This window comes from Empidonax traillii, unplaced genomic scaffold, assembly GCF_003031625.1.
Source record: "Empidonax traillii isolate 1590-97213 ecotype Southwest subspecies unplaced genomic scaffold, ASM303162v1 scaffold1:size7828297, whole genome shotgun sequence".
In the NCBI taxonomy this organism is placed as follows: domain Eukaryota; kingdom Metazoa; phylum Chordata; class Aves; order Passeriformes; family Tyrannidae; genus Empidonax; species Empidonax traillii.
The window spans coordinates 6184302-6204966 of NW_020955194.1; the positions used below are offsets into that span (position 1 = coordinate 6184302).

The 20665-nt window shown below is 41.0% G+C and overlaps 1 protein-coding gene and 1 long non-coding RNA gene across 4 annotated transcripts in view; one reads left to right on the plus strand and one right to left on the minus strand.

Moving 5' to 3' along the window:
* The window catches only part of GK (glycerol kinase), a 33055-nt gene extending 31872 nt beyond the window's left edge, over nucleotides 1-1183 (minus strand). For 2 of the 3 annotated variants that reach the window (XM_027889813.1, XM_027889897.1), the window contains exon 1: nucleotides 1050-1182. In XM_027889813.1, coding sequence (XP_027745614.1) covers nucleotides 1050-1127 — 78 coding nt within the window. In that variant the 5' untranslated portion in view covers nucleotides 1128-1182. Of the gene's footprint in view, nucleotides 1-1049 lie in introns of all 3 variants that reach the window. The other variant, XM_027889726.1, reaches the window with a different exon arrangement.
* The window catches only part of LOC114060457, a 19492-nt gene extending 4473 nt beyond the window's left edge, over nucleotides 1-15019 (plus strand). The window contains exons 2-3 of the long non-coding RNA XR_003571894.1: nucleotides 9252-11137; nucleotides 15008-15019. This is a non-coding gene — a long non-coding RNA (uncharacterized LOC114060457). The remainder of the gene's footprint in view (nucleotides 1-9251; nucleotides 11138-15007) is intronic.
* The last annotated feature ends 5646 nt before the right edge of the window (nucleotides 15020-20665 follow it).

The window sequence follows — 20665 nt, forward strand, 5'->3', positions numbered from 1 at the left end:
AAAAAAAAAAAAAAAAAAAAAAAAAAAAAAAAAAAAAAAAAAAGGAAGAAGAAGAAAGAAAAGAAAAGAAGGCAAACCAAAACATTCAACTTCTCAATTAATCAATACTGTGCACATCTGACAATGTTTTATATCTAATCATTATCTCTATCCTTTTCATGGAGGAATTTATCAGTGGAATTCAAGTAAGTCAAATTACCACTACTTACTGACTAAAGGAACAGGACATTTGTAGAGATTTGCAAGCAGGAAGTTTATATAGTACATTTCATATATAATAGCATTAGTTACAGTCTATTGCATAATATACAAACAGCTAGATCCTTCAAAGGGCTTATATATTAATCGTTCCATCCTTAAACAAACTTCTCTTCCTCCAGCATTTAAACAAGTCGGTGTTTCACAAGGTGTGCAGGCTCAGCCACCTGAATACCTACAGTGCACAGGATGCACTGACATGAGGGCTGGAACCGCAGCAGTCACTCAGCAGGCCCGGGTAGGTTTTAGAGCGGAGCACAGAGGAGTCATCGCATTGTTTGAACAGCAGCTAATTACAGTCCATGCACTCGCACGGGATCTACCTCTCTAGTGCCTGGGGACCACGTCCCTTTGATTCCATTCAGGGCGAGACAACCGACAGATTTAAAACAGCAGAGATTTAAAGCGCAGCCTGCTCGGACCAGCGGGATTTCGCGGTCCCCTGGAGCAGCAGCCAGAGACGCTGGTGCGGGGCTCGCCCCGGGACCGCTCCCGGCCGCGCTCCGCGGGATGAGCGCTGCTCCCGGCGGGAACGCAGCACAGGGAGACCGGCGGGGACACGGTGGCTCCGGCAACCCCGGGCCACCGGCAGCACGGAGGCAGAAGCCAGGTCAGCGCAGCCCGGCCCTGCGGGCCCGCTCCCCCTGCCCTTCCCCAAGGGCACGGCCAAGGACCCCGCCGGGGCGGAGTGGGGAAAAGGCGCAGGAGCCGCGGGTCGCCCCTCAGGTCGTGCTGGGGGGATGTTGTCGCCTGCCCCCGGCGCCGCCCCGACCCACCCGCGCTGTGCTCACCAGGAAGCGGCTGGAGCTGGTGCCCTGATCGATGGCTCCCACCAGCGGCCCCAGCGCTGTGTGGTCGGTGGCGGCCATGAGCCCGCCCGGCCCCGCTCGGTGCCCGCTCGGCTCCCCGGGCCGGTCCCTCAGCGCACGCCCGTAACGGCCGCGCCGGCGCCGCGCGGGCAGCTCGCGGCCGGCGGCGCGTGGCTGGCGGGTGAAGCCGGCGGCGGGGGCGGGGCGGGGGGCGCTGCCGCGCGCATTGTCGGCCCGCGGCCAATCAGCGCCCGGGGCGCGGCGGGGGCGGGGCGGGAGGGGCGGTGCCGGAGGCGCGCGAGGGGGTGTGTCACGTGACGCACGGCGCGCGTCACGCCCTCACCACCCTGCCCTGAGCCCGCCCCGGCGCCCCTCGGCGTGATGGGGGGAGGCGGGAGGGCGGGGGCGGCTCCGGAGCGGGGACAGGGTGGATCCCGGGGGATCCCGGCGAACCAGCTCCCGGGCACCCGCCTGGGGTCACTGGTGCCTCGAGGCGCCGTTACCCGGGGCGAAACCCCTTTCTCTCGTAATGGGAATAACCCCCTCGCTCTCTGAGGCGGAATCCCTCTCGGGACACGCCAAGTCGGGACGTCCACTGGGAATCTTTTATGTTCAGAGTGAATTCTGTATTACTGCAGAACTGAGTGACCACGGCATTGGCCGAGATACGATATTTGTATCTACAATGCAGCCCCAAAGCGGGGCTTTTCATCTCTTGAAACTTTGCCCTGCATTGCTCAGAAATATTCATTGGCTTAATAAAATGGAATCTCAGTCTCCCTTCCTTACCTGCCTGCTGGTAACTCGTGCTTCAGGAAAAACCTCTAGTGTTGCAAGACCCGTGATGGAATTGCAAAAGCCAACAACGTTGACTGGAGCTCACGAAAAGTTGCCAGTGACACAGGGTGCCAGTAAATCAGCCCCCACAGACATCATCAAATCAGCCCCCACAGACACCATTAAACTGATTTTCCTGCCCTGTGACTGCCCATTACTGGTCTGTGTCCAAACTCAGGGTGTTTTGTCGCTGTTAGTCCTTGATAAGCAAAATCTGGGTGCTGCCGCTTGGGAATGCTTTGCGTGACATCTTACCCAGCTCTTCCGACGTTTCCGTGTTTTGTTTGTTAGTGCTTCAGCTGGCACTTAAAAGCCTTGGCAGGGAAGTGAACAGCACTAACCACTAATATGTAATAGCAGGGGATTTCACTGCAGCCCATAATTACAAAATCTAAAATGAGACAAGTACAGTTTAGTGGTAACATTCACATTTTCAACACTGAGAGTAATGAAACACTGGAACCACTTACCCAATATTATGAAGGATTGTCTATTATTCTCAACTTTTATAGCCAAGACTGTAATTTTTCCTTAGAATTTAACCCTAGTTCAGAGATGAATTTGCTCACGAATATGCTGCAAACCTTAAAAAAGGATCCCCAGCAGTTTGTACCAGAATATTATAGTGATCCCACCTGGCTTTGTCAGATATCCCTCCTCAACTTCCCTCACTTCCCATGGTGTATGCTACATGAAACTTCTACTCTAAAGCCACCGGCAACAGATGCAGGTCACAAGGAAAGCTCATGCAAGACTACAACATCTCCATGTAGATTAGCAATTCAAGGAGTGAATCCCATGGAATCTTAGTTAAATCTGAATTAATTAGTATAACTCCTAGGAAAGTGTGGTTTTGTTATTTCTTTTATCACTTTTAAAAAGTGCAGTATTGTATTCTGAGTGTATTTTAACTCAAGATAAGATGTGACTATTTTCAACAAAGGTTGAACTCTCTCAGGATCCAGAATGGGAGGAAGTAATGTGACTGATATTTATGCAAAACATGAAATACTACTGCACCTATGTACAGTTTATAAGGATCACTGAGTTACAGAGATTTTCTAGGAGCTGCAGATCTACTATTTCCTCAGGTGTTCCTTAGCAATAACCTATGATATTTCTTTAACCTACCATAGACACACAGAAGGGGGAAATGATTTAATCTGAAACTAGAAAATACAGAGTCAGGGAGAATAGCTTATTCTTCCCAGGTCATTCAACAGTGTGCTCTCTCTTCTTTTACATTAGTATTCCGTGTTTGAATAGAACTTTTTTTTTTCCTGTGGTATTTATTGTACAATACCTGAGCGTTACTTTTTGCAGAGTAGGGATAGTGGGCACTGTCCTAGGGAAGCTGCCTGCAGGGGAAGGAAGGGTGGAGCTGTGCCTGTACCTTTACAGTAAGACAGTGTGAGACCACTCTCAACTGAGACAGTTTTAAAAGAATTAGCTTCCTTTAAAGGAAGGAGCGTGGATAATCTGTGTGAACTATTTTCTTCTGCTTCTGACTCAGATTTCACTGAGGCAAGTCTACAAAATACATATTAAGTTGTTAACTATTCTATTCTCCTGCTGAAGAACATATGAAATGGGGGAGGGGAAGGAAAATAAAATTTAAGTGCTAGTTGGAAGCCTTGTATATATTATTCGTGACAGAAGGAGTGATTTTGGAAGTTAGATATACCTGCTACAATGATTTCCACCTGGCAGAAATAATGGAGACTCCTATTGATTTTAGGGAATTTAATTATAAGAAAGTTGAATTCAATTCTCCAAAATGGTACATTTATGAAGAGGTTGCTTGTTCTCGACTGCCCACGCAATGCAGATTCCTGCAAATGATACTCTTGTTACACACACAGCTTTTTGACCTCTTGTTCTCTAAACTGAACTCAAATGGAAGGTTTTTCCACCTCTGAATACAGCCCCACTGGTTTGGTTTCTTTAAAATATTTCTAAGGTACTGAATACACTTGAAACACATTCATGAAGCACATAAATATTTGCAGTGCATTTTTAAGAGGCAGCAGAATTTAGTTCCTAAAGAACTGGTTTCAATAGCATCTAAATGCAGTTGTTTGCTTTTGGTGTGGGTTTTTTAGTTTCACTTTGATTTTCTTCTGTAATCTCAGCAGAATGAAGGGAAGTTGGCAATTACATTCTGCTCTTTCTGGCTGATTCGTCTTTACTGACCTCAGGTTAAGGACAGAGTGTGACTGTGTCAGGCTACTCCAAGCATGTGATACAGTGTGAATTAAGGAGTGGATGCCAGAAGTCCATGTCTTTCCCTTTCTGCCTCGTAGTGACAGAGGGGACTTGGCCGTAAAATCCTGCTCTTCCTCACAGATGTCTGATCTTTGTGTTCCCTCAGGAGGAGTGGAAGGCAAATATTTGGAACCAACCTGGAACAGGTGTAGTTGTAAAGTGTACTGTGTGTCAGGGTAACGAGTCACGCTGTCACATGCACCCTTTTGCCTACTGGGAAGTTGGATGGTATGTGTGAGGGTGCGTGTCCCGGCACATGTGGGTAAACTCCATTTCTCTGGCTCAGCACCAACAGGTCGTGACCTTGGCTGCCCCTGCCCTCACATTTATACAGATCGTTTGCAGCACTGTATGGAGGGAACCTTTTTATACATCCAGAGGAGGGTGGGGCGATTAGAGTGAAGAATTCTACGTTCTGTCTTCTGCATTTGTGTTGGAAGGTGTCCACAGGCAGTACTGTGTTACCATTTGGCAAGAATGGCTTTATTGTGAAGCCACGACTGCAGTGATGCAATGAATGTCTCGCAGGATGTGTTTTACTTCTGACCTGATATTAGACAATGGTTTTCCCTGAATGACACTTTATATTTAGAATCACTCTCACACTGTTTGAACCCTGAGACAGTTGTTGCCTTTCTGGTGGACAAAAATAAAATTTAGATACAAGAAATTCACAGTTTGAAAACAACTAATACTAAGTCCTTTCAAAAGTAGTTATTAAGCCAATAAGTCTTTATGTGAGTCATAGAATCACAGAATGGATTGGGTTGGAAGGGACATCAAAGATCATCTCATTCCAATCTCCCTTCCGTGGGCAGGAACACCTTTCACTAGACCAGATTGCTCAAAGCCCTATTATTGACATCAACATGGGGAAATCGGGGAAAAAAAAAAACCAACACAAAACACAAGAATGTATAGATAAAAGTAAATGTTCTTGGGAATTAAAATTAATAATTCAGAGAAATATAAATATTCATTAGTGATACTCTGTGTTTCAAAATCCTTAACTCTGAGATACTTCATACCTCCATAAAAAACTGTGACAATTTACTGCAAATGTTACTCCTGAAACTTTACTCTTGATTCAAGAGGCATTTGGACTTGGGATGTCCTGTGCAGTGCCAGGAGTTGGACTCAATGATCCTGATGGATCCCTTCCAGCTCAGCATAATCTATGATTCTATGGCTGATGGGACACATTAAAAATGAGTTAGTGTTCTATTGGTTTCATAACAGCTGTATTTTACTAGCTTTTTTTTTTTTTTTTAATTATTTTTATCAAATAAGTTAACCTAATTCATGCTCTATAAACTGATGATAGGACCAGTTCTCATAGCCTCATTCTGTTCTTTACTTCGGCCTTCAAGTTAGCAGAGGCAACACAACTCTGCTGCGCATACAGGGCATCTTTTCATGTACATCTTTTTTTTTTTTTTTTTTTTTTTTTTTTTTTTTTTTTTTTTTTTTTTTTTTTTTTTTTTTTTTTTTTTTTTTTTACTGAATGGTGGATATTTCAAAAAATAAACTTAAATGAAGTTGCTATTTGTGATAGTAGGATTAGAAAAAATGTGAATTGCTCTAAACCCAAGCTCAGGATTGGAAATTTACTGATATACGCTCCAGGATGGTTTTCATATGTGGTGTAGATATTAAAACCAAGATGCAGAAGTTGAACTGTATGAAAGCCATGACACTGTTGCTAAACTGGGCTAAAAAAATTCTGTTAATCCTACATTAACCTGTGGTCTTACATCAAGCAGAAGAATTAAAACAAAGCAGGAGAAAATAAAGCTTCAGGTGACGGGTGCCGTATGTCCACAGAGAGGACAGAAGGATAGTGTGTATTAAAACATACCATCAAATATACATCCTATACATAGAAATTTCTTCAAGTATATTAAGGAAAATACATATTTAGTAAAGAAAATATTTCCCATCTTTTCAGTTTTCTGTTTCAGTTTGGTTATTGCATGCTGAATTACTGTGCAACATCCTCAGAAAGGGCATTGAGAATTTAGTACTGATTATTACATAGTGCTCTAGTTATCTATTCTAGATAATTAGGTGCCCCTTGGATCCATACTTTGTCTATGAACTTCAAAAGTTTTTGATGTATTATCTCTGCAAAACCTCTTGTGAAAGTGTAATGCCTCTGGCTTTTTTTTTTTTTTGAGATATGGAGAAAGGCTCAGAGCAGCTAAATTACAGGCCAGTGGTCACACAGCAAGTCCTTAGAAGAGCAGAGATAAGGTACAACTTTCTCTCAGGTCCAAAGGCACTGCTTTTGCTGGCTATTGCCTTCCTCAGGAATCAGTCACTGCATTCCAGTTGCCCTCAGAGAGCACAGGACTGAATAACGTGATAATAACTGAGAGAGCCAGGATTCCACGGGATAAGTGGATCTAGCCACCCATAGGTCCTAAAAGATGATGTTTTTACCACTACCATCACGATCCTGGCCATGCAGAGTTTCTGCTTACTGTGCGATTGGTCTGGTTTTTACTTGCGTTGTCTGAGCTCATTAATATGGCAGAAAACATACCCAGACAAAATAAAAGCGGATTGTTCTCTGCCAAGAAGCTGAATTGACTCACTTGCTCTAATAAGTGCCAGAGCTGGTGCAAAAGCAGAGCTTTCCACAGTGAGGAGCATGGGAAAGGTTAAGAATAAGTAGGAGATAATGTGGAGGAGACTAGAGACAGCATGAAATATTTAGCAGCTGCAACCTCTTAGATTGCCTCAGTTGCTCACAGACCTTCCGCCTCCACATCATCAAATCGAATGTCAGCTCTCCATTGGGAAATTCTGGAGATGTTAATGGACATTATTATCATGAATAGGGCTGGACTGTCTCCTTTAGAGAATAACTTTGAGACATTGCTATGAGTAACTTTAAAACATTTTCAGTTTTAGATCACAAAACTAGTGTACCTCTCATAAAACTGAGGGGAGAGCTTAGTACATTATCTACTAGTCCCAAGAGCATCTGAGAGAGCTGTGTTTGCTCAGCCCTACAAAAAGAAAACCCAAGGGACATCTTAGTGTTACCTATAACTTTACCTACTGGGAAAGCATGGAGGAGTATCTCTTGAAGATGCGTGGTGACATGACAGGAGAGAAGAGACATGTATTCTGTTTAGATGTAAGGGATGGCTAGAAATAAGGAGCTTCTTTTTCTTTAACTTTTTCCTTTCCCCTCACAGTCAGAGTTGTCAGACAGTGGAGCAGATACCCAGAGAAGCTGTAAAATCTCCATCCTTCGGGTACTCAAAATGCAACTGGGCAAGGTCTGACCAACCTGCTCCAGCTGTGTTTGTTTGGACGGGAGGTAGGGCCAGTTGGCCTTCTGGGGTTCCTTCAAGCCTACATAATTCTGTGGGTCTGTGCCTTTTCTTGCAACAAGCACTTGGTCTGGAGTACCTGTAGCCATGCTCCAGCTCTACTCCTTTTAACTCCGTGACAAGTCTGTAGGTTGACATCAGGCACATGCTTTCAGTTCCTCTGCATTTGTAATCTAGACAGAGACAGAGGAAGCATGAAGATAGTGTACTAGTGGTTGATATTTCTCAAGAAGTGTAAGCTGCAGCTAAAAAACTCTTACCTTCCTTCAGACGTACTGCATGCCAGTTTCCACACGGCATCTTCAAACAGAATCTGAAACAATAAAAGTACTTCAAGCAAAGAGTGACCTCAAGACTGCTGTCACAACCTGCACAGTTTCCAAATGCTGTATCAGTTTTGTAGGGCTTCATAGTCTATAGTGGTTTAATAAAGAATCTGTAAGGAGTCATCCTACGGATTTTGAAAATGGAAATAGTCCCAAGGTCATTCTAAGACAAGTCATTCATTGATGTCAGTCACCTTTGCCCTAAATACTCAAAGCAAAAATATCGCTGTAAGGCTGAGTGTCAGCCACAGGGAAGAAGGGTATCAGAGAGCATCTGAGAGTTTTGAAATACAAAAAGGCAAAGCCCTATGGACAACCAAAGAGTACACTGCTAGGAAAGCACAGAATTTCAGCTAATCTGCTAGCTAATGTGGCTACCTTCTTACCCAGAAACATAAAACATGTGGGAATGGATACTCTGTCAGAAAAATGGGCTTGTTATAATGGTCTTCTGTAAGTACCTAAATGTCATCTACATTGCAAGTGAAACTACTCATGATTGCAATGGTTGCTTCCACACCCAGGTTATCAAGGACTCACAAGTAATGCAAATCACAACCTTTGATTTCAGTGCCAACAAATTTCCTGCTAGAACAGGAGCATGGGACATGCCTTTGCTTCAGTTTTTAACTTTGTGTCAGTTTTTAGCAGTTGAGGAATAGATAGAAATTGCTCCTAGATTCATCTTTAACAGATAAATAATGTACACAGAAGGTTCAAAATAAAGGTAGGAAGACCTAGGAGAAAAGCTTGATATGGTAGTTGGATAACCCAGACTTAGGAGTTTCTGCCAGATTAAAAATTTTTCCCTGTTTTTATGGTTCTAATATTTTTTAATATGTTTTTCAGTTTTCTAGATATTTCCCTAAATAAAAGGACGGATGTTTAAAAGAAAACTCTGTAGTTCCAGTGAGGACTTGATATTTACAGTCCACTAATTCTGCAGAAGATCACTGAGTAGGTAAGAAGAGTCCAGCAAAGCCTGGTTTATAGGTAAAAACATTCCAGATGTCAGATGAGGAGGTCTCAGTTCAAGTGATGCTTCCAGGGACCAGGGTGTGAAAGGACTTAATCCAGAGTAACAGATCCTTTCTGACACTGATGTGATGGCACACACCAGCAGGAGCTATTCCTGAAGCTTGTGCTCTCTCTTTTGGAGTGTTTTAGGTTCAAAGGAGTAGAGACAGACATATATAATGCACAAGTTTTTTCTTGAGTCAGAAAACTCATTTTCTCTGTAAGCTGGCAATTATACCTCGCTAGGGGCACCAAAGTGAACACCAGTCTTTCCAAACTTCATAAAAGATGCCTTGATGTGGTTTTACTGGGAATTTAATTGGATTTGAAATGAATCTGGAAGATATTACATGTATTTCTTTCTGTGATTGATTCTACAAAGCAGAACTTGAAAGGAATGCTCAGCTCTGGAAAAAGAAACTCTCAGATATAATGAACTGAAATAAACTACAAGAAAAACACAGGGAGAAAGGCGACCAAACTATCAATGAAGCTATCAGTGAAGCTGCCCAAGAGAAAAGGGCTCTCCAGTACTGAAGAATAACTTAGCTTGTGAGGTAAAAAACCCTCTAGAATATCTTGAGGAGAGCCTGAGAGAGTTGAGACATGTCTAGTAGATATCACTAAGGCAAAAAGACCTGTCACCCAAAGGGAAAGTGGATATGAGGACTAATCTTCAAAGACTGAATTTGATATTTTAACAATGTATTGTATGTTTTCTGAGCATCTGCTGAGGCCACATATCCTAAGCAATACTCAGGACTGCTAATCTAAAGAATGGATTTCCCTGGTGCGCTGGTGGAGGAGCACAACATGCAAAATGAAGAAAATTGCTTGTCTGAAACACTGACCAGTTCAGCTATTCATTCTCCAGTCCTGGAAGGCAAGGATGAACTGCTGATCACACTGTCCTGACACAGCACAGACACCAGATCTGTTGCAGTCCTGGAAACCCAGGACAATGCTGGTGTTAATACCTGCCTCTGTCCGAGCCAGCTGGACTGCAGCCAAGCCTGCTGGGCAGGATGCTGGAGCAGAGGAAATATAAGGGGAACCTTTCCCTGGGGTGACTGTGAGGTAACACTTCTGTAGGCAGCACTGCAGGCAAGCAGAGTGCTCAGATTTGCATGCTGGGTTCTAAAGCACAGACACTTGTGCAGCAGCACGTATTTGTGATAGCCTTATTTGTGCAAAGTAAAGATGGTTCCACCTCTGCTTTCAGTTATGGCTGCATGAATAAGTTATTGGGCAGTTCTGCACATGATGAATTATGTGAAGCTTTTACACTGGCTGAATGGCCTCCCAACAGCAGGCTCCTGTTTTTATTTAATAGACCTCAAAACAGTTTCCTGCTCAGGTTTCCTGAGGTGAGTTCCTGATAACTGCAGCACACTGCAGTCATGTTATCGCTTCACATTTCAAGGCCTTTGACATTTCAGTCTACCCAGCAGTGGTTCATCAGTAGAATGTACTTATGTATTCATACTGCATCTACTTGTTATCAATTCTAATTGCAGTAATGCTCTTGGTCCATTATCAGAACAGCTTACTCATGGCATTTGGTTCTTTCCAGGTTACAGGGCTCTTCTGCAGGAGCAGAAGCTCCTTACAGGCAGAGCTGAGAGCTGGGGTGGAAACTGCTCCAGCTGCCTTATTTGTGAGTCATCCTTGTGAGGACATTAGAAACTGCATTGATTCTTCTATGGAGTTTAATAAGATTCTAATGACTCCAAAAGAGTGATTTGTTTGTATATATTCCTTATTGGGGTTATTGGGCCAAAAGATAATAGGGACACAGATAAAATCATAAGGCTGGACATTCAGGTGACGAACATCAGTATAGCAGTGGTAAAATTCGTCTACTTATTGCAAAAGTAGAAAAAAAACCTTTCTAATGACATATGTTTTCTGTTATTCTAAGATAAATTTACTGCTGGCTATTCATTCTGTATGAAATTATATTTTTTGTACAATAATACAAAGAAATTAAATTACTAACTTTAGCCTCTTTTATACATTTGTTTCTACCATATTGTTTGAGACAAGGAGTCAGTCTGAGGCAACACACTGCTCAGTTTGATTTCATATGCTATGGGTGTAGTTTATTCTTTCTGTTCTATGCAGAAATAATTATCTGGCTAATGAAAAAGACACTGCTCACTGGGTGAACCACAACTAAATGTTTCAAAAATACTTTAGGAAAATTCTTGCTCCCCCTGCAGTCAAAGGAAGATTTTGCACTGAATTTAAGAAGGAAAAAAGATATGCCTTTCTCCTGTGTGTGTGTGTGTGTTTGCTTTGCTTTGCCACTGCTTAAGAAAGAATCCTTAAGAAAGAATCCTTAAGAAAGGATTAAAATTTTATTATAAAAATGGTTTCTTTGCTTACAGCTTTGTTTGCTGTACTTTTGTAAACAAGATGAGCACTGAATGAAGAGAAAAAAACTATGTTCATGGTGTATTTTGTACAGTGTTCTCAGATGATTAGTGGTGGAGCATGCGAGTCTGCTATAACAAAGGACAGAGAGCATTAGAAATCTTGGAGGCATCTGAAATGTAGAGAAATAGAGTTCTAATTAATTCACAATGGTTAAATGCATGACATGAACTTTGAAAATAAATGGTATGAACACTGAATAATTAAATTTAATACAGAAGTACATAATATATATGATTGAGTAAATGTCTTATATGTATTTAATATAAACATATACAAAGTTTTCATAATATAACATAATAGAATATTTGCAGATATTAAAATAACATCACAATATACATCAAATAGCATAAACTACTAAGTAGTTTTCTAATAGATCAATGCCATTACTTTTCATAAAATAATTTAGTTTGTGAGGGAGCTTTGAAAGTTACCTCATTATTCTCTTCTATGATTAGAAACACCAACTTTTTTCCCCCTAGGCATTCAGTTACACTATTCCTTAAGTTCCCAGAGGACACAACGCCCAAATAGAAGAATTTTTTTCTGTACATTCTCCTGAAAAGACTGATTCTTATTTTCTTTTTGCCTCTTGCTCTTTAAAATTTTGTAATAATTGGAAGCCTGACATAAAACACAGAGCTCTTCTGTGGCTGAAATGCTGTTTTCCTTATACATGTCAGCAGAAGGATTAACTTTTTTATAATTCTGACAACTGAGACAGTGTATGTAAAACAGGTGATTCCCAGCTAACAAAGCATATTTCTTGTGAGAGCTTTCTGGGCAGGAGAGGGTAGGTTTAAGTATGACACATTATCTTTTGGCTTTGCAAAAAACCCTCATCAGGTAAACTTTAAACAACCAGCCTCCAGAAGAAATCTGATACTCATTGAAGAGGCTGTTGTGGAAGAAAGTTGAGACACCCTGAATGTGGTGTGGCCTTCTACACTTAAAGTGACTGGTATGTGGATACTGAACTTATTACACAGTTGCTCTGCCTCTTTTATTGCTTCAAGTTCAGAGGCTGTCTTGATTATAACAAATTCACTTATTGTGCAAAGTTCATTCTACACTTTTATGAGCAATGCTCAGTTCATTTACCTTAGAAGGTAAAGAATGAGGAACTGGGCTGTGTTCTGCCACAGAAGCTCTTCAGAGATGGAATGTCCATTTTTAGCAAATCTTTTAGGCCCAAACTCTCTCACCTTTGTGCCTCTAAACATGTGCCTGGAGTAGGTAAGTCCAATAATATTCCATGGTTGTGGGCCTAAGGACTGGAGAAATAAAAATAAAAAAAAGGTTAAAAGTATGATTCTTTCCACTCTGCAGGTAAAAGAACTTCTCAATTCCCAAATGGTCTCATCAGAATAAATTTGTTTAGAGGACAGGACAAAGCTTTGTCCCTCCTGCACTGCAAAGACACTCACTGTTCCTCATGTCACACTGGTATTTATTGCCTTAAAAAACATTCCACCATTTAAGGGCTACATCCTAATCATAGGTAATTCAATTCAGCACTTAAAACGGCAAAAGGGCTAACTTTGATTCTCCTTCCCTCCCATGCCCTCTGTAGCTGCCAGGATTGTGAGTCAGGGTGCTGGTAGTTTTCCTTTTTTCTGGGCTGCTCTAAGACCCGCACAGCTGATGGGAAGTGCCTGTCCATGAGTGCTGATCTCACCTGCTCAGCTCATCCCAGAAGTCACATTGCTGGGCAGCAAAGTAAACAACAGAATGGCTAAAGTTGTCACTTCCCTGTCCTCTCCTCAGCCACAGCTGAAAGGCAGCAAGGCAATAATCAAACACCTCCTGCTCTTCAGGAGAGCTCGATCTTCATACTGAATGTGCAGTTGGGTCTGCAGAGATGTAGGGGGTGCAGAGAAGATGTGGGATGTAACTGGGGATATATGGAGATATTGTACCCTCCCAGACTTCTCTTTGGAGTGATTTAAGTGATTCAACCGCTTCAGTTAAAAATAAAAGTCCAACCCTTCAAGGTAGTCACCAGAGACCAAGGACTTCGGTTTACACATTTGACATCAGCACTCGAACTCTGGAGCTCCTCAAGGCTACCAGAGAATGTTACTGATAATATGCCCACTTTTCCTTGCAGTTTGTGAGTGGTGAACAAGCTGCTTTAAGGACAGCAAGTAGCCTGAATGCCGAATTTTGCGCAGGCATGATAGTACGGGGTTCAAGTACTGTGTTCTGGTGTTAGGCTGGATGCAAATTTCTGTGAACACTGATTGCATCACATATTACAGATGGGTGAGTTAGGGATGTTGTGAAATATTTCCCAGTTACGGGTAACAGTAAATCCATAGCAGAATGTGAGTTATGCACTGGTGCTGAGTGCTTCTTCTTATGACACCTGCTATGTATAATTATTTTACAAACCTTTTTCGATTGTTTAATTTTGCCCTGTGTGGCTTAGCATGAATGGCTCCTCAGTTTGATTGTGATACAGATGTCTGTAAGGTCACTGTAATTTTTAAGTTACAATGTCTGTGTTGTACACAATGATGCTTGTGCAGCTCCAAATTAAGGGCCAGTACTGGAGGAAAAAAGAAGCAGGAAATTCATCCAGTTATCATGGGATGGCCCTATCTAGAAATTACAGACGTGCCAACACACCTAAGGTAACCAGACCTCTGTAATACCTTCTGGATTTCTGCGACTTCCTTGTGGTATTTTGCTACACTAACAAAAAACATGCCTTCTTAGTAGCTCAACTGCCTTCAATTTTATTATGTTACAGAGGTATAGTAAAAAAAAAAAAAATTAAAAAAGAAAACCCTCATGTATTGCTCAATCCTGTTTTACAGATAAAAGCTCTTTGCCTGATCTTAAAGACTCACCAGTTGTCGCTAAACCAAGAAGTACATTATCAGTGGCATGCATGATTTATTTTTAACAAAGACCCAATGCAAACATTGGAATTAGAGCATGTATCATATGGCAGGATTTTATATATGTAGGCATTGTTCCAGAAAACCTGTATTACCCTTGAAAATAGCATTTGAAACTTTTGTATTATAATTAACCAGTTCTTCCTTTAGAAAAGCCTGGCTTATCCCAGAGGGTCTGTGTAGCCACAGTGGGAATCTGGCAGAAAGCCAGGAAGAAAACTGCCAGTATTGTATTGTACTTGCCCTGCAGAGATGAATAATCTTCCTTGTCCTCAAGGTGCAGGCAGGTGAAAGAACAGGCTCCTCCTCCTATCAGCTGGGAGTTGCTGAGGCTTAGAGTTTATTAAGTCTGAAGACCTGCTGAGAAGGGAATTCCAAGCTCACCCAGAGGCAAAAAAAGCAGAAAAAAGTTTCTTGTGGGAAGAAAGCCAAGCTCTGGCAACATTGGTAAAACAACATCTCTGCTGCCCTTTTCCTGGGATGGTGTGGGCTGCTGGAGTCTCTGCTCTAGACACTGAATCTGTAAAAAGGTTTTTCAATAAAAGATGAAAGCAGCAAAAATATTTCCTCTCCAACCTACTGGTTAGTCTTATCACTTAGATAATATATTAATATATATAATCATCAAATGATGTGCCTTTCTATCTGTTTGATAGGATGTAATTAGCTGCTACTTAATTAAGCATATGCAAATAATCATTTCAGACTTGTGGAGTAAAGAATGCAGCATAACAGCCCTGTGGAACCCCTATAGTAGGAAGTGATCTGCCATAGTTGAGGGCTCAAGCACTTTTTTTATTCTGCAGGAGATGCTTTGAAATTCAGGGATTTGGAATAGCTGTTTTATTTATTTGCCACTTGAAATACTAATTTTGATTGCTCCTGTCTGCTACACACACTCAAGTTTATAAATAAAAAATTATCACATTGCTGTGAAATTATTTTTATGAATTTCAAGCATTTAAAGAAATTTTCAATGTATGAAAAGCATTAAATAAAACTAAAACTGGGAGAAACCACCAAACTTTCAGTGTATATACACATATTATGAAATTTAAATACTTATAGAGGAATGATGCATCTTGAGCAAAAATCACCCCCGAAAAAACATCATTGCTAAATTTCCTCTTTGGAAATCGCCTTTCAAAGAACTGCTGATGCCCACCACAACACAAATTCTAAGAAAGGAGCAGAACCGATGTCTGCATTCCAAGAAGCTTAAAAAATGCCTAAAAAGATCTGGAAGGTGCAAGGATAAGGAAAGTTTATAGCTGCTGATAGACCCTTTTGCCGAGCTGAGTGGTGAGCTGGGGTAGAAAACGCTTCGTTGCTTGAAGAGTGACTGTGGTTTGCACTTTACCCAGCGTGTTGCAGAGTCAGGCTCCTCTCTGCTACCAACTGAAATGCTTCATACCCTGGGGTATTTCAGTCAGCAGTAGAGAGCAAGCTGTACACAGCATCCATGGTGTACATCAGGATGCCAGTAAATATATACATCTATGTGTTTGCACACTGTAGACCACCTTTTATCCTCATTATTATTTGAGGGGTGCTAAAAAGTAGGTGGCATTTGGGTATTGTCGCTTGTTGGCTTAAAAACCATCCATTTCGAAGTTATCATGGTAAAAGACAAAAAAAAAAAAAAAAAAAAAAAAAGGGGGAAAAAAAGAGAGAAGTTTTTGGTTTTTGGCCAGGCTTTGAAAAGAGGGCAGCCTGCCCAGCACTGCCTTCTGATGCTTTGCAGGTCACTCGTGACTCCTGCACTGACAGCGCTTACAGGCTTATGTACCCGTGTGTGGTTGTGCAGGGAAACCTCAATACAGTCTCTACCATCAGTGGGATCACTTGGACAATAAAGCACTTTGTTCAGGATACATCAGTGCAGCACTATTTATGACCATTAAAAAGAAAAGAATATGGGCAGAACAATTTGACCACGAAAGATAAATTAAAGGATTATGAATGAAGAGAGGCTGAGACTGAAGGGAAGGGTTTCTGAATTGTGACAAGATCAGTCTCCTAGTTCATGTAAATTAATGAGAGAAGAAAAGAACATGAACTGAAAAGACTTCATTAACTGGCTACTCATTACTAGAAAAGACTGGTTCTGGGAAAATAATGAAGAGCAGCATATGCTACTCTAATACTGCCATATTTTCCCATATAAAACTCCCCTTGACCTTAGAGATTTTTATTGGAGAGTGCAATGGTCTTGCTTATAATTTTCTTAAAGGTCTTGCTTTTGTTTTCTTGATTTTCTTATAGATCAGGTCTGTAGAGATGTCTGCATATAACTAAATATTTATGTCATCCACAAAAAAACCAAAATTGAACACAAGAATAAATTGTATGTGTTATTGACTAGAAGGAGCATATAAGGTGGAAAATGTACCCTATTTTACCTGAAGTGCAAAGAGATATATTATAATGTAACTAGAAATCAAGAAATTCATGGCCCTTGCCTTTGTAGTTGACTAAAAGATTTAGTGGTGATTTTGTGTGATTAAATGACTACTTTATTTTGTAGTATCAAACTGAAGAATTTGATGGATTTAACCACATGGAAGGTACTGTGCTCCTTGAGTTCCTGGAATTAAAGCTCTAGGTGCCAAGGACAGTCAGACTTCCCATTGCTGCCTGGGTCATCACTGGTCATGGAAAGCTGGAGACAGTGAATACAGGTGGGAACCAAAACCCCCTCACCTTTTCCAGGATGGCAAGGCTCTCAGTGCATCCATGGCCTTTTTTACCTCCTTAAAAGTGCATGGCTGAGAGAACGATGTGATAGCCACCTTTTTTTCCCGCATAACAGGTGGAAACAACTGGAGTAATTCGCACAGAAGACTACTTTCAACCTGAGATATCTTGAAACCAGACTTTCCTGGCAATCATTTGGAAGATGGGAATCCTCATATTTTACCTAGAAATTTTTGCTGATCTATTTTCTACTACCAACAATGAAGGAAGAGGAAAGAAAACTGTGCATTGTGGAGGTTCTTCCCTGCTTAAATACTGCTGGTTTACTTAAATAATTAATTATACAGGCATAATAAATGCATTGAAAACTGACTTTTCAGCTCTAATCAAGTATGGCATACTGGGAAGCTTGAAATATATCTGATTTTACAGCTGTAATGAACATAAATCATTCATGATTGTTCTTTATGAAGTACTAGATAATGCTTATCTCCTTCCCATAAACTCTTTCTTTCCAAAGATCAAAAGGTTTAAAAATATCTCCTTTGTCCTTTGCACAAAGTAAATATAAACCAAGTGATAATCTTAAAGTGATATTGTTAATATTTTGAATTTTAAAATTCCTGGTTAAAGGTGTAGACATACCAAATGAGAATAGAGCTGAAATTGTTTGATAATGAGAGAGGGCTTACTGTCTATGTACCTGCTTGATTATATGTGCAGGAAAATAGATTTATTTTCTGCACTTATTACCACTATTAATTTTAATAAAAATCCAAAAAGGAATATTGGTCCTTTCAAAAGCTCCCAATTTAAATTTTTAGAACACAAACATTTTGACTGCAAATGACAAGTCATTGCACTGTTTGACCAAGTAGGCCAGGCTAAGCAGAGATTTATTTATTCTGAACTTCTGTTCTGGGGTCTATAATTGTATGGGAGGAACTTCAGACTTCTCTTCCATTTCTGGCAATGCAGCCTTATCAGTTACAATGCTCTGAGTCACATGAGCTCAGTGATGTTGGTGGGCAAGGGTCACTCTGGGAATGATGGACTGTCAGGTTCTATCCTAGAGGTGTGTCCCTTGACAGCATTTTTCTGTTCTGCTTACATCAGCAAATAGTGTATCACCTTTGGAGCAGATGTTGGCAGAGAAAGAGCAGCTGCTGAAACCCTATCTCCCTGGGATAGATGCTCTGGAAGGTGAGGGTGATCTTGAATCAGCTCCACTGTGGCTCCATGAAAGTCCATGAGGAAACTTGGCCATGGCAGGTTTCAGGTATGGTCCTTGTGTGTGTCCTCCCATTGAGCTTCATCCAAAAGGAATCTGTTTCCCATGCTTCAAGAGGCAAACCAAAGTGCACTGAGGGCAAACAACTGGCACAGTTGTTTTAAAAATAAACTCTTGAACTGAAGTAAGATGCTAAGGTAGATGTATGTGGGATCAAAATTAAAGCAGTTTCCTCAAGGAAATTCCCTGTGAATAAGAAGAATGTGGTAGAGAAGGAAACAGTTTACTTGAAATGTTTTCCTTTTCCATTTGGGTAATAGGGATACACAGTCTTGGTGCACTGGGCTTGCCCTGGTGAAGTACACTGACAAAAATTATTTGGCATGGCCTCAGAGAATTTGAGCTGCATTTACAGATGAAGAGATTGACAGAAAGACTCCCTGAGGTGCTGAAGCTTTTCCTATCCTCTTACATGTATTCCACTGGGCGCAGGAGGCACAGCATATGCAGAGATCTCTGTGAAAGGGGTCAGATGCCACTGTGCTGTATCATCTCCCAGCTCATTCAGCTCTGGATCAGACCCTCTGAGTGCTACACACAGAGAAGTTTATAAACCACGTGGTAGAAATTCATATAGAACAGTGCTTCTTAGCTGAGGAGAGGTCTTCCAAGGTCAGAAGCAAATGTAGAAAAGTTCACTAATATAAATTAATGCCCCCAAAGCCCAGACTGTCAGGATGTTAATGCACAATTTATATGAAAAAAATTACGGGTTTATGTCTCCCTTCCATAGATACATAAAGCTACTGTGCAGAAATAGAGATGGTGTTCTCTAGAGAACTGTAAACATTCCATGTGCATGACTGGGGAAAAAAAAAAGGCCTGAAGGTAAGTCTTAAATCCATACTTAAGTGTCTCCATGAAAGTAGATCGATTTTCCAGTGATTCTGGTTAGCTGTAGTTTTCTGACCGTGGAAGCACTTTTTACTTTAAAATATCTGTCTGTTTCTATCTTTCTGTTTTTACATGGATTTAGATGATTAAAAAAATATTTTTGAAAACTCTCTAAGGACCTTTACAGAAATGCTTTTTTATACTACCAAATTTATTTTCCAACAGTCTAACTAGAAATATGGATCTCCTGTGACTATAGAGCTCTCTGGTTCTACAGAAGAGATAAAATTTCCTAGTGATTTGTTTCTTGCTCCCTTCAATACTATTTCATCCAGATAAGAGAACATCAAAACAAAAGTGTTGGACCAGTATAAATCTGGCAAGCCCGAGACTGGTCCACAGTAAGAATGAAGGATTAAAGGAAAAAAGTAAACTAATATTAATATTATTAATAATGATAACATTAAGCAAAAAATAGTTGGTCTGGTAGCAGATTTTTTTCCACAGGGATCATTTTTGTCAGCAAAGATATCTATCGAGACTTGCATTAAACTGCTAATTTTGTCCAGTTTTTATGCATTTTAGCTGTGTAGATCCTAGCATGGCATATAATTGGTACAATATTACTTTTTAAACTGTTGTATGAATTAGCTAGGGATCTGTAGGTAGGGCTGACTGGCACGTGTACTTTTTCCATGTCCATATCTTAGAAGACTCTGGAAGAAAACTTTGATACTAGTCTCAATCATATGTTGCATCACAGTTATTAATTAGGAAAATGGTGTTCTAAGAAGTATGGTTTCTGACTGGCAGAATTGGAGGCTTCTAAGAAAGAAAACAAAACAGTCCTTAATGAGGAAGTTAAATTTTACTGAGAATTAAAATGTATTTCTAATATATTTCCTTTATTCTTATTCATGTAGGCATACCTAACGATACCTTCTTAAGCAAATTTTGTATGTTTTGTTGGGATCAATTGAAACAGTCCATTTCCATGTTTCAAACAGTTGTCCTCTGCCCTTTAAGGAATACTCCAACACCAGCCTCAAAGCCATATTCGCTGTCTGTACACCTCAAGCTTGGAGGTTGAATTCCTGCTTGCCTAAGGTATTTTCATTCACTGCCCCTGCTAAGACAAGCTGCCTGCCGGGGTATGGCAAGCACTGAGGGCTAAAAAGAGAAGGTCTAACTTTCAGGTCTAACTTCTCTCCTCACAGGTGTTGCCCACACCAAGCAAAACCTTGATGAAGCAGTTGTGCTGTGCTGTTTGATGGAAAATTATATGTACCAGGGTCTGCAGACAGCAAAGTAGGCCTGCTGTGGAATACACTTCTGCTTTGGCACTTCACTCTTCCAACCTATTTGGCATGACAATCTTGACATGTCAAGATGTCTGTCTGCATCAGCTAAAAGGGCATCAATGGATAGTGGTTGAAATGGGGTGCGTGGTAAGTTGCCAACAGATGAGCAGTTTCTCTAAGATTGTTCTGGCTGTTCAACTCCCCACGGTTTTTTTCACATAACAGTCCGTCTGCCTGGACTGAGTGTGTTGCAATCAGCTATTTTAACAGCACACAGTTTCACAATGAAGTTTCATTTAGACATAAAAGGGGAAGCAAGTTCAGTGTGTTGCAGTTCAGTCAGT